This window comes from Ochotona princeps, chromosome 16 (genome assembly GCF_030435755.1).
Source record: "Ochotona princeps isolate mOchPri1 chromosome 16, mOchPri1.hap1, whole genome shotgun sequence".
NCBI lineage: Eukaryota > Metazoa > Chordata > Mammalia > Lagomorpha > Ochotonidae > Ochotona > Ochotona princeps.
In genome coordinates, this window is record NC_080847.1 from 54,216,740 (window position 1) to 54,231,540 (window position 14,801).

At 44.9% G+C, this 14,801-nt stretch overlaps 2 protein-coding genes across 2 annotated transcripts in view; both read left to right on the forward strand.

Annotated features, from left to right (window-relative positions):
- EMP3 (epithelial membrane protein 3) overlaps positions 1-14,801 on the forward strand; it is a 161,618-nt gene that overhangs the window by 61,494 nt on the left and 85,323 nt on the right. The gene's annotated exons all lie outside the window — the stretch shown is intronic.
- On the forward strand, positions 7,751-8,692 carry LOC131482166 (vomeronasal type-1 receptor 4-like). The gene has a single exon (XM_058673945.1). It carries the CDS (start codon positions 7,805-7,807, stop codon positions 8,690-8,692), a length of 888 nt encoding a protein of 295 aa, XP_058529928.1. The 5' UTR covers positions 7,751-7,804.

Genomic DNA, 14,801 nt, shown 5'->3' on the forward strand with positions numbered 1-14,801 from the left:
GGTGCCCTGAAACTCGGTTGGCCCTGTTGTTTGTCTGGCTTTCTGGCCCTAGATCCGAGGCCAGTACCAGGACCCGACCCCATCCAGCTGCACCAGAACTGATCGTACGCAGCCACTCCAGGATCTGAGTTCATCCAGCTGCAAACCCCTGTGTGTGCTCCCCGTGGCCACCGTCTCCGCCTGGAACAAGCGAGTCACTCCCATTTTTCTGAATGCCCACAATTGCATGCACACACAGGGATAGGTAAGTTTTCTGTCCCTGGGCCCTTGGGTTTTCAGGAGCGGCTTGGCTTGTTTGTGTTGCCCTGACCAGGTGTGGTTTCCATTGTTTGGAATTCGGTTCCATAAACCTTGGCTGGGTAGTGGATTTTCCACTGACTGGCTCCTGCACTCCGAAGTGATGTCTCCTGACACAGGTTGCGCGCGCGCGCGTGTGTGTGTGTGTGTGTGTGTGGCGGGGGGCTTTATCTTGTCCCGGAGACAGGGGAAAAATGAGACAGAGAAAAATGAAAAAGTGGAGGGTATTAATGAAATTTTATCATCTTGCTACTGGGACAGTCTTCCCCTTTATGTTAATAAAAAACCAAAACAAAACGAAAATTTTTCTCAGAATAACTTTTTCCTCTTGAGAGATGAAAATGCTCTTTTCCCGAAGAACTTTCAGTGGCCAATTTGACATCAGTTTCAACAGAGGAGTTGCTATCAAACTGTCTAGAAGGAAACTTTGCCAGGGTGCCGTGGAGCCCTGGGAGTGAGGCTGATTTCAGTATACTATTGCATCAATTGAAAGGCAATTATGCTTTGAAATGTTACTTTAAGTCATAATGTATTTTTTTAAAAGATTTATTTATTTTTATTACAAAGTCAGATATATAGAGAGGAGAGACAGAGAGGAAGATCTTCCATCCGATGATTCACTCTCCAAGTGATCACAACGGCCGGTGCTGCGCCGATCCGAAGCCGGGAACCAGGAACCTCTCCTGGTCTCCCACACGGGTGCAGGGTCCCAAAGCCTTGGGCCGTCCTCGACTGCTTTCCCAGGCCACAGGCAGGGAGCTGGATGGGAAGTGGAGCTGCCGGGACTAGAACCGGCACCCATATGGGATCCCGGTGCGTTCAAGGCAAGGACTGTAGCCGTTAGGCCACGCCGCCAGGCTCCATTAGTTACATTTTTAACCCAGCTCTCCTTCTGCACCTCCTGGGACTCCCATAACTCTTATATTTGACCTTTTAATAGTGTGTTTCAATTCTTGAATACTTTTTGGCCTGATCCAGCTCTGCTTCCAGCTTTTTGTTTGCTTCCCCCTGGTGACAGGAAATATCTTCCAATTCTGTGATTGTTTCTTCTGCCTTCTTCTGTTTGGGTCCAATGAATCTGAATGAGACTCCAATGCGAATGAATAGATTTTAATTTCTAGTCTAGGGGCAACTTCTTGCCTTAAGCAAAATGCACTTTGAATGAAATAAGTGTGGGGTTTTTATAGTAATATCTATAAGAGAATCAAAAGCTGTGTGACAATGAGCAAATACATGATTTGGAGCTAACAGTGACGCAAAACAGAAAGCATGCAGCAGGAATTTACAATGTATAGGTTGGGGGTCCTGATCATATCACTTCAATGTAGACAGTAATAAAACAGCATGCCTTCTGAAGTTAGCTGTCATCTTGTAAATTTAAAAGCTAAGATTCTCCTTATCGCCCGCCTGCCTCCTGGTCTTTCAGGAAGCAGGGGCTTTTTCTTGTAACAGGGTGCAGGTGTCTCTCCGGAGAGTCCAGGCTTCCAGAAGTACAGTCACCTTTACAATCAACACTTTCATTCTTCTTTCTGTTTTGGAGACTCTCCATTGTGCTTTTAATTTGCTCCACTGTATTCTTAATTTCTGATATATTAGCTTTCATTTGATTAATTTCCTGTGTGCCATATTCCCTAACTGTCTTGAACTCCTGTATTACATGCTTCTGTTCAGCCCCAGCTCAGTGCATGTGCAGCTTAGTGTTGTCCTTATCGTCTTCAGGTTTTTCCACACTGTACAAAATGGCACCTGCTGTACTACTACCAGACTTCTTAATCTGCTGGCCATAAGGTCTGAGGGCTACCCGGACCTGTCTTGGGTTGAACCTTGTTGCTGGTGGAGTTCCAGCTGCCGGTTCAGTTCACATCAACGCTTGCTGAATGCCGCTGGGGTCACTACACCACACCACTGTGTCCTCCGATTTCCTGTGTCATAAGTCTCTAGGTGCCCCTCTGCTGTCCTTCTGTCAATTCCTGCTCCTTGAAATATGCCCTCCCTACTTCACACTGGCTAATGTTTCTTCATCTGTTTAAACATGCCCTTACCCTATTCTGCCCTCTTGATTCTTGCAAAAGATGTATTGATTATTTTTACATGGATTTTCAACTCTTCCTTTTTCTGCTTTGTTCTTTACTCAATATTGTAATTTTTAAAAACATATATTTATTTTTATTGCAAAGTCAGATATACAGAGAGGAGAAAAGACAGAGAGGAAGATCTTCTGTCCAATGATTCACTCCCCAAGTGACCACCACAGCCGTAGCTGAGCTGATCCAAAGCCAGGAGCCAGAAGCTTCCTCCGGGTCGTCACGTGGGTGAAAGGTCCCAGGGCTTTGGACCGTCCTCGAATGCCCTCCCAGACTACAAGCATGGAGCTGGATGGGAAGCAGGATTGCCAGGATAAGAACCTATGTTGATAAGGGATCATGGTGTGTTCAAGGTGAGGACTTCAGCCACTAGGCCACCGTTTTGGACCCACAATATTTTAAATTTAAATTTATCTTCCTGGGGGTATCAGAAAAACATACACAGATATATGAAAAACACATACCCACTGCTTCATCCTCACCCAGATGCCCACAATGTGTAGACATGGGTGGCCTGGCTGAAGCTGGAAGCCAGACAACCCAGTGGGGTTTCTACATGAATGGCAGAAACTCAAGTACTTGAGTCAATGACCTGCTACCCCCAGTGTCTGCATGAGCATGAGGCTGTGACTGGAGGCCAGAGCTGATGTCTGCATCCCAGCACATCTTAACTCCTAGGCCCAACACCCCTGGAAGGCTTTCAGCAGGCAGACACTTTTCTATTCAAGTCGGATCACTGCTGTACTCCTGGCATGACAACAGTTATTATCTACCATCAAAGCAATCTTGTAATTTTATGACAGACTCAGAAAAACTCAGCTTGAAAAACCCTGAATATGTTCCCTGAAAGATACATCCAAGGAGTTTCATTCACTTTCCTAATAGAACCATGGAAGAATGTGATGTAGGCAAGCAATGTGATCAATGCACCTGTTGGCCCTTCAGTGTCATCACACAACCCAGGTTGTGCTGGGAGAGAGGTACTGGAGCTGACCTTAAAGATACCAGAACAATATGCAAATATATAAAGTGACAGCATATAGTCTAAATCGATAAAAAGATTTTAAAGGATTTTCTCAACTTTGGAGCAATGAAATCGGCAGCATCTCAGAACTATTGAAACCACTTGAACAGTACTCTTGGAACAAGTTCCACTTTGGGGCCCTGGGATGACAACCTATGGCCGTCACCATCCTCAGGTACTGATGCGGTTAGGAATGCTGGGAGTGGCCCATTCTCCTTCTTGGCACACTTTCCTCAAGTATAGAAAGAAAAAAATATTGGAAATTGGAGGCAGTTGTCTCAGCCACTTTCCCCAATTCCTCCAAAGTCCACACCCTAATCAGAGGTCCACATTGGTATGCATCTCCCTCAAACATGTAAACATCATCAAAAATAAAAATAATTCTTTGAAAATCTCAGGAAACGATAAAGTCAACATTAGCTGTTGAATGAGAAGATGAAGAACCCAACAGTGAGGTCATGATCTCCCTGAGCTGTGTGAAAACTAACTTCCGACGACGTGTGTCATCCTGAAGTTTACTTTCTGAGGGTGTTCAGCTTGAGGAAACGCATGCCCAAACTTGGCGCTGCTCATGACTCAAGCTCATCTATTCAACAGGAGATTTTCTTTGCTACTTGGAGGGTGATTTATGGCTCCCCTGGGTGTTTCAGAATGACACAATAAACAAATTCACGGGGCAGCAGGTGACAGGGTGACCTGTGTGCACTGGGAGAAGTCCTGCCACTGTGTCCCTGGTACACAGTCAGTGCTGGGCAGGCCCAGCCTCTCTCCCCACATCTCTGTGCGGGGGAAACTGAGAGTCTCAGGTAAGGGTCCTTCACGCCCAGCCTGGAGACTGGGAGGGAACTCTGAAGATTTTCCCATGCCTCCTGCCCATGCTGTGTGTGGTTCCGGGGTCTCCTTTGCTTTGCTCCAGCTGTGGCCTGCTCACCTTTTCCCTGTGATGTTGTCTATACTGCCTTCTTTTTACTGGTGCAGTGTTCTGTTCATCCCTCCACAGGCTCTCACTTGTTTCTTTCATATTGAGTATCTCTGCGGTGTCTGCAACACTCATTGTCTTTTGTCCAGAGTTTTCTTTTGCTGCCATGCTGTTCTCTCGTCTTGCATTGCTAAATGGAATGTATTAACTTGGAAATCGTGTACCCCTAACTTTGTGTTATGACTGTTAACTTTGATCACAGCATCCTTCCATTTAGAGTTATTATCTTTCAAATCAATGAATCCACACTTTAAAGGACTTGGTCACATTGAGGTCTTCATTTCCACTTAAACATAGTATGTACTCTTTCTTGTGTTAATTCTGACATCTACAATCGCTTGGTGTTATACAACAGTGTCAGTCCTTCATATTATTCGAGAATCTCAAACACTGATTTTGCTGTCAGTCATCTAGAAACTTGTCCGACGAGAGCATGTGTTGTGGTGCTTTGTATACGGGCACTGTTTCCTCCCCGGCTGTGACACTCCCAGTCCAGCTGCCTGTTGCTGTGCCTGGGAAAGGAGCAGAGACTGGCCCAGTGCTCGGGCTGCCGCACGCCTGGAGAGGACCTGAGCGCAGGTCCTGCGTTCTGGCTTTGGCTTGGCCCAGCCCTGGCCCAGCCCTGGCCATTGCAGTGGTTTGAGGTGCCAATCAGCAGATGGTGGATTCATGTTTTCTCTCTCCCTCCCTTCTTCTCTTTCACTTTCTGTAAGTCTACCTGTCAAATAAACTGATCTTCAAAACAGAGGATGTTGTTATCCTGCAGTTTACTTTCTGATGGCATTTCACTTGGGAAAACTCTTACCTGAACTGCTCATGGCTCGACCCCACGTATTCACCAGAGATTCACTCTGCCTCTGGGAGGGTGATTTGGGGCTCCCCTGGTGTGTCAGAATGATGCAATAAACAAGGCCATGGGGCAGCAGGGGACAGGGTGACCCGTGTGCACTGGAAGAGAAGTCTTGTCGCCCTGTCTCTGATACATGGTCAAGTGCTGGGCAGACTCAGCGTCTCTGCAGGCAGCCTCGCGGGGGGGGAGCTGACTGCCTCCAGTAAGGCTCTGCTGCCTCAGCCTGCAGAATGGAAGGGAGGCTTCGAGGCCTTTCCCACCAGCCCACCCCATCTCTGCGCCTGCCCAGACACCCTTGTCCTCAGGTACCTCCTTGCAGTATTTCTCTGTGGTCCTACATGTTCCTATTGTCATTGACACTGTTATTCTTTCCATCCCGCTGCTGCCACAGATCTCCGCAGGTCTTCTCCCTGCTCAGTGCTCTTTGCTTTTTTTCCTGTACTCTCCTATTTTCCTCGAAACAAAAATGGGCATTTACCTAATTAGAGTGAATGTGCCTCTAATTTCATTAACATCTTTAAAAATTATTCATGTGTTCTGTTTAAATCTAGTGAAGTCAGCTTTAACAAATACTTTCTACTTTGTGATCTATTATAATTTCGTTAGACAAGTTGCTCTGTTCGGTGAAATTCTTCCTCCTGGCTGCCATTTTCTTCGGTGTTTGGCTTTTGGGGGTGCGGTGCTACGCGTGTTTCAACGTGCCGGTTACAGCTGAGCAGCAAAGCTGGCCTTCCGATAACGACCTGTGTGTTCCTCCAGACAGCAGGCAGAGTGGATGAACTGACTTGCTCATGGTTTTACCACCTGAGTGGGATTTTGTCTGGTAATTCTGAGGTTACTGGAAAACAGGTTATATCTCACTCCACGTGTTCAGATCATTTCATGTGTCTTTACATTCAATATTGTTGCTTTGTTTTCACAAAAGTCCTTCCTCTGTTGTTACTGAATCGTACCTAATTGTATCCAGCCTTTCTATTTCCTAAGTGTGGGGGTTATGCAGTGTTATCTTGTGGGCACCTGCTCCTAGTTGATTTTGAAACTTTGTCTTTCTTCTTCATTGGTCATGTGTCTTGCAAAAATGTTCTAATACCCACGTTGACATTTATTTCATCTTATATTTAATGAGCAGTCAAATGACCTAGAGATTAATACTGACTCACATCTCAAGTTTACTTCTGCTAGTTTTGGACTATATACTTTTTTTTTAAAGATTTACTTATTTTTATTACAAAGTCAGATATACATAGAGGAGAGACAGAGAGGAAGATCTTCCGTCCGATGATTCACTCCCCAAGTGAGCGCAACGGCCAGTGCTGCGCCGATCCGAAGCCGGGAACCTGGAACCTCTTCCGGGTCTCCCACACAGGTGCAGGGTCCCAAAGCCTTGGGCCGTCCTCAACTGCTTTCCCAGGCCACAAGCAGAGAGCTGGATGGGAAGTGGAGCTGCCGGGATTAGAACCGGCGCCTGTATGGGATCCCAGGGCGTTCAAGGCGAGGACTTTAGCCGCTAGGCCACGCTGCCGGGCCCTGGACTATATACTTTTTGTATTTGTAATGTGAATGCATCAGACAGCGCACAGTAGGGATGTGATATTTTTGATTCCCTTTCTTTGCTTAGTGGATTTAGTCCGTTTTAATTAATTTTCTTAAATTTTGTGGGGTGTAATTCACAAAGAAAGGCCTATATTTCGCTCTCGTATTGGGAATGATTATAACAACTATATGAATTAACATATTATGTATCCCACAGAAGCTTTTGTTTTTAGTGAAAGCTTGGAAAATCTCTTATGTTAGGAAATTTCAAATATAAAATAATTATCAACAATCTTCAATTTATACTATATTAGCCAGAATTTATTTATTGTATAGTAAGTAATAATTTAATAAACACATAATTTACTATTCAAATATAATATTTATTTACTATAGTTTATTATACATTAAATATATTATAAAATATTTGTATAATAAATACGTACAAAGTTTGTAACATTTTATTAACAACTTTCCACCTCTCTTCCTTTTCCTATTCTTCTCTTATTTTTTATAATGACATACATTCAATTTTCTTTAAGCTTCGCCCTCCAGTACACAGAGAATTCAGCAAGTAGTAAGTAGAAAAACCAGTGTTCCTCAAGAGTATAGACAAGGCATATAAACACTGTAAGAAGTTTAAAATGTCAGTTTTGCTCATATACATTTTCTGTACTCTGTAGCTTATTCATAGAGGTCAACAGGAGCTTGCAACAGTGTTCTAGAATGTGGGATGTTAATATTTGAATTGCATCCTCTCCATATCACTTCCTTCTAACCTCTAAATCAGAGACTGCCTGAAACCCAGTTCCTGGAAGTGCCACGCGGGAGCTGAAGGACAGAACTCTTGAACATTTCACCACTCTCGTCGCAAACAGAACTGTTAGTCATTTCTTATCATTGCAAAATACATTCCATTTTTTTTTCAAAAGAGGACCAACTTACCTAATTATAACATTCAGAACATGACTGAGATAGTGTCTCCAAGTGACACAGTTTATGGTTTCTTCCTCCTGTGTCAGGCTGTTACTGGGGTCATGGCAAACTCACTGCTCTTCCTATTATATGGATACATCTTCCTAGGCCAGCATCACCTGAGGAAGCCTATAGATTTGATTTTCATGAACCTTAGCTTTGTCAATATTTTAGGTATTACATTCCGGTCACTACCAGAAATCATGTCATTCTTCAGAGTCAACCATTTCCTGAATGATACAGGTTGTCAGGCTTTTTTGTACCTGCACAGAGTCACCCGGGGTCTTTCCATCTGCACTACCTCTTTCCTGAGTGGATTTCAGGCCATCACTATCAGTCCTGGTCATTCTAAATGGGCGTGGCCAAAGTCTCAATACTCCAAGTGCATTCTCCCCTTTCTACTTACCCTCTGGGTCATCAACATGTTGGTTTACATTCACATCATTGAAACTGTGAGAGCCAAGTCAAATTTCACAGTTGTTGGACGGGGATATGTGAATGTATACTGTGAAGGCAGGCAGCTTGAAGAACACATGTTAATATTAGCTTTATATGTCTTCATGATGCATGACCTTGTGTTTATGCTGCTTATGATCGGGAGCAGCCTCTACATGGTGTTCATCCTGTACAGACACCGCAGGAGAGCCCGGCACATCCACAGCCTCACTCACTCTTCTGAGTCCTCTGCAGAGAACAAAGCCACCCGCACTATCCTCTCAACGGTGTTGTGCTTCGTGCTATTTTATTTTGCAAACAACTTTTTGACCATTTATGGGATTTATGCATCCAAGGAAAAAATAACTTTAGGGAGTATTAGTGGAATGCTCTCATTATGTTACCCAACATTCTGCCCCTTTTTGCTGATGAAGAATAATAAAATCATTCCAAAATTGACTTCTTCCCTTTCAAACATGAGAATAATCTTTTCTCCAAGAGCTTTCAGTGTTTGATCTGACATCATTTATAAAAACAGTCTCCATAACGATTTTATAGGATTTCACATCTCTGCAGCATATGAAATAGACTATTCAGAGTTCATCTAGGAGGTTCATTTGAAAATATTTTCATACTTTGAAAGTTTATTTAACCCAAATGTATAAATGTATTAATTTCACACTGTTTATGAGGTTATAACATTTTAAAAAAGTATACGTGTTATAGAATGTGAAAGTCAACTGTATGCTCCAATTTATAAGATTCACATGTCTGGAACACGTCATATGGACTCACTGGAGTTGAGCTTGCAGTCCATTTGAAATGTTTCTAATACTTCAAATGTCTTTAAAATCCAAAATCATTTAACATTAAATGTGTTATGTAATAGGAGAATTCATTGTGCCTGCCTGTTTTTGTCTGCACTGTAGACAGCTCTCCACCCTCTTCTTTTCTGTGCCCCGTTATGGCTCGGTCTCCTTGATCAACAGTTGAAAACATTTTTCCACGAATTTGTAAATTTGTGTTTTATGACTGAGCATCTTCCCTTCACAAATATATTTTCTGACTAATCACACTGAATGTACAAACACACACCAGGCAATGTATCTGCTCTGTGAACTTTCATGGCAGGCACAACCACGCACCAGCACCCACACCCACACCAGGCAGCAGGACAGCCCAGCAGCTCCAGGCGCCTCCCACCCTCCCAGCCTCCACTCCACAGCATCTCCCGGACTGACCACACAGCACGGGCCTTGTCCGGTCTTACCCTCTCGCCCATCCACTCCACACGTCTGTACTGGGTGGACCCTGGACTCCTCCGAGGCGGTCACGTCATTGCTGTCCTCGTGGCCCAGGTCGTGGCGGAGAGTTTCGAGAACTCTCACCTCAGCCCCGGGCCTCTCACAGCCACATGGCACTTCCGGCTCTGCCCAAGGCGGCTCAGCTCCCAGAGCCTCTGAGGAGGCGCGGCCCTGTGGACGCAGCAAAGTGACGTCCTCCAGGGAGCCCGGATGCAGCTGCTCCTAGGTGGGTCCTGAGGCGGCTGGGAGGTGTGGGGAGGCCCTCTGTGCCTCAGCGTGGGACCAGTGAACAAGCTAGGAGGGATTTACGGTGTGGAGTCCACGTTCAGGGGCAATCCCTTGGTGAGGGATGACCGGCCCGCTCGGGCACGTCCACACGTTCTGCCCAGGCCGCCATTTTCCTGAAAGGCGGCTGCCTGGGAGGCTGAGAGAGCACAAAGTTCTTTTCTGGCGCTTCTGGGGCCTCAGTGTGAGGTGAGGGCGGCAGCCTGCAGGATCCAGGAGAGCCTGAGTTGGCTTGGCGCCTGCCACCTTGTGGCTGAGGCGCCAGTGTCCTCAGCTGGGTGCCTGTGGCTGGGGCGAGGGGGATCCTGGTCTGTCTCCCTGTCCCCGGGAGGAAGAGAACTCCAGCATGCAGTCGCTCCCATCACGGCCTGGTTCGAGTGTCTTCCACCAAGGCCTGAGCTCAGTCCAGGCACGTGGCGAGTTTTGGTGTCAAATTTTGCAGGTGAGGGATCATGGTGTTTAACACACACACGCACACACATGTCTCCTATGCCACGTTCAAACCTTTATACTACCTAAGTCTCACCATCATGATGCACTCGAAGTCACGTCACCCCTCTGGGTCTTTGGGGGACATAGGTTGTTTGTTTGCCTTTTGTATGTTTTCTGCCTTGTCTTCCTCAGGCAGTAGATGATGAGTGAGTTGGGTAGTATCGAGTGGGTCTGTAGACTGCTTCCTGTGTCCACAGTGAATCTTCTGGAAATTCGTTCCCATTTCATGGTGTCTGATTTGTTCACCCAGTTAATACCCATGGTTGTCAGAATTAGAATTTAGCTCCAGCAGGTCTGGATACATTGCGCTTCCACAGCAAATGGCAAACAAAATGGCAAAGTGCCACCTACAAATGTTTTCTGTCACATAGGTTTTTTTTTTTTTTTTTTTTTGGCCTTTTTTTCTGTATATGCCTCTAAAATGAACACTTTTGGCATTTTTTTAAATTTTATTTTTTATGATCTTTACATGGTTGAAGATATATAGCCATGTGGACCATTGATTCGAGTTGGAAGTGTTGAGGAATAGGGGAACGATGACGCGACCACTGTTTCCAATTTTTCTTCTTCCTGCATTGAGGACGGGAGGCGAGGAAAGGAGAAGCTGCACTCTGCATCCCAACCACATCAGTCCCCAGGGATGGGGACAGCCACCCGATACCATCCCAGGGTCCCCTGTGTGAAGCATGCTCTGAGGGTGCTCCTCAAATAGTTTTGGTACTACTGAGATGTTGGTGATTTCGTTGTTCCATAAGCCACTTTAGAGTCTCCATTTGCCCAGATATTTCCTATCAACACTTGGCTGGGAGAGTTGTCCAATCTGTTCTGTCCTCCATGCTCTGCTATGGTACTAGACACCCTCTTGCAGGCCCAGTGTACTGTTATATCCCCCATTTGTATTTGGGCGTGCCGTCTATTCCACTGTCTTCAGCAATTGAGGAGGCCCAGTTCTGACACATTCACTCCATGGTCAAATACAGATCCAGCGATTCCCATGGTTGGAGTTCTGTGTAAAGTGGTCCTCTTTGGGGTGGGGGGAATCTCCAAAGAAACCTTGTCTGGGGCGATCCCAGACCTAACTCCTGTGTCAGTGCGACATCTGGCTCAGTTCATCATCCGCATCAACCTGCCACACACTCTAGTGGTTGCAGTACCTGGTTCCATTCTGTCTCCAGCCTCATTTCTTACACAAACCAGTGAATGCTGTAGTCCATTATGTTAACGAACGCAAACTTTGGGTAAGAACCCAATGAGAGAACAATGACACAGTAGCAGGGGCCAGTACTGTGTGCAGCAGGTTAACCTCAAGGTTGCAGTGCCAGCATTCCACACTAGAGGTGTTGGCTTGAGTCCCAGCCGCTCTGCCTTCAATGTTGTTTCTTGCTTGAGGAAGCAGCAGATGCTGGTGCAAGTGCTTGGCACTTTACCACTCATGTGGGAACCCAGGCAGAATTCCAAAGCTTCTAGCTTTGGCCTGGATATATTTCATCCATTTGGGCTCTTATGAGCCAGCAGATAGTAAGATCTCCCTATTCCATGCTTCCTTTAAAAAAAAAAAGTTTAAAATAACAATAGGGCCTGGCATGGTGGCCTAGCAGCTAAAGTGCCTTGCATGCACCAGGATCCCATACGGGTACCAGTTCTAATCCCAGGGGCTCCACTTCCCATCCAGCTCCCTGCTTGTGGCCTGAGAAAGCAGTAGAGGACTGCCCAAAGCCTTGGGACCCTGCACCCATGTGGGTGACCCGGAAGAGGCTCTGGGCTCCTAGCTTTGGATCAGTGCATCTCCAGCCATTGCGGCCGCTTGGGGAGCGAATCAACAGATGGAAGATTTTCCTCTCTGTGTCTCCTCCTCTCTGTATACTTGACTTTCTAATAAAAATAAATCTTAAAAAAAACCTAAAATAAAAATAACAAAGTAATTCTCACAATATATATAAGTAGAATGGAATGATGCAAAAGTAGAAATTCATAAAAATAAGGATAGAATGGAAAAGAATTATGAAATCAAACATCAGATCTTGAATAAGAAAATTAAGAAGCTGTGAGGTTATAATTTCCATGAGCTGGAAATTAAGTTCTGATGATGTGTGTCACCCTGAAGTGTACTTTCTGCTTGGGAAAACGCATGTCCAAATGTTGACATGGCACAGCTCATGACTCAACTCCACGTAGTCACCAGGAGACTCACTTTGCCTCTGGGAGGTGATTTGGGGCTCCCCTGGTGTGTCAGAATGACACAATAAACAAGGCCATGGGGCAGCAGGGGACAGGGTGACCCGTGTGCACTGGGAGAGAAGCCTTGCCGCCCTGTCCCTGGTACACAGTCCGCGCAGGCAGAGCCAGCCTCTCCCAGCAGCTCCGCTCTGTGGGAATGTTGATGCCTATTCTGGTAAGGAGCTGCGCAGCCTGGAGAGCAGGAGCTTGGTCACAGCACATGTCTTTTCCCACTGCCTTCCAGATCTGCTCATGCACACTCCTCCCAGTCCACCTCAGTGCCTGGACGTTTTTACATATTTTTGGCACCACATTTCTTTTCATTCCTCTATTTGTTATCAGTTTCTTCATTCTTTTTTCAGTATCTGAAACCTGGTGCTCTCCCTGCCTTCTCCCTCCCTTACTGACGGACTGACGGTTCCCTCGGGGTCTCCCTGCCCTCCCTGACTGAGGGTCTCCCTGCCCTCCCTGACTGAGGGTCTCCCTGCCTTCTCCCTCCCTGACTGAGGGTCTCCCTGCCCTCCCTGACTGAGGGTCTCCCTGCCCTCCCTGACTGACGGTTCCCTCGGGGTATCCCTGCCCTCTCTTTCCTCTGAGAATTCTCTGCTTTTGTCCTTGCTCACTTTGTTTCTTCCAAACCACAAAGATACTTATTTAATTGGAATGAATGCGCATCTAATTTTGTTTTATAATTTATTTTGTTTGTTTTTGTTCTCATGTTATTTTCCTTGTTTTTTTTTAACAGCATTTTTCTATTTTTATTTTTCTTCTTCACTTCAAATTAATGGATATAGATTTTTATTTAAAAAGGCTTCGGTCATGTTTAGATCAATGATGTAGTTTTCAATGAGAGATTTTACTTATTTTATAGTACATCATCCATCATGCTTTTCCTGTGGTTGTTATTTCAGTAGTGTCAGTCTGTATTTGTGAAAATCCAAGTGTTGTTTGTACTGACTCTGCTCTCAGTAACCCTGGAAATTCCTCAAATCATTTAATTTTCAGTGTCTATGAATAACTTTCTTAATTCATGTACTCATAAAATGATAAAACTGTTCATTCCTTGTGATTATATTAATATATGTATTTAAAAATAGATCCTTGAATGAGATTGAAGAATAGAAGTAGGAAGATATTTTAATTCATATCAATGTCAAAAATTTTTTGTATTTAATCATTATATGGTTTTGACACTAGAGCTTTTATCATATAATGTTAAAACTTTCCTTTTGGCATATTGTATAAATTTTAGACACTCATGCATATTGAACTGAATATTTTTTTAAAGATTTGTTTTTATTGTAACATCAGATGCACAGTGAGGAGGAGAGACAGAAAGGGAAGATCTTTTGTCCAGAGATTCACTCCCCAAGTGGCCGCAACAGCCGGAGCTGAGCCAATCTGAAGCTAGGAACCAGGAGCCTCTTCTGGGTCTCCCACACAGGTGCAGACTCCCAAGGCTTTGGGTTTTCCTCTACTATTTTCCCAAGCCACAAGCAGGGAGTTGGGTTGGAAACAGGGTCGCCAGGATTAGAACTGGTACCCATATGGGATCCTCGTGCATACAAGACAAGGAATTTAGTCGCTAGGCCACCACACCAGGCCCTGAACAGAGTATTTTATGGACCAATTGGAGTGTTTTTGTATTTTTTTCCCCTTTACTTCTGTGATTAATCTTACACAACCCTCACGATATTATCCTTGACACACTTTTTTTCTCTTCATCCCACTGCATTTAGCATTTAATGTTATACAAAGCATTAAGAAAGTACCATTTACTTGCAGAAATTAAAATAACCCTATGGAGGTCCTATAAACACACACCTGCTGAAGTTAGATGACAAGGACATCACCAAGTGCTTAAGGAGACTGTCATATTCTGAAGAATTCTAGTTTCAACTTCTTTGTAAATGTTGACCAAAGCAAAAGATTTGGCAGTGAAAAAAGCTCAAGATCTGCAAATTGCCCGAAACCTTCAGAAGGCTTCTGAGTTTCTGAGCCTCAGTCTTTGAAGTAAAAGGACTTCTCCGTCCCATTTACCCCGTGAGTAATTCTTACTTACTTGCAAAGCACTGAAATCACCTTAAAGCCAACTAATGTAGTTCGTTTGCAGGTGGCATTTGAGGTAGGCAGCCTTGCCATCAGAGCCCTGCAGCTGGTCGAGTTTGCCTCGGGGCTGTGCTGCTTTCATGATGTGGTTATCCGAGTGCTCCTCCATCCTTAGGAGGTGTTGGCAAGTATTTTCGTGCCTCATCGTTGAAACATACTTTGGGATTCCCTGTGGAATGATTTTTTCTTGCTACTGCGTTTCATCATGGGGAACCTT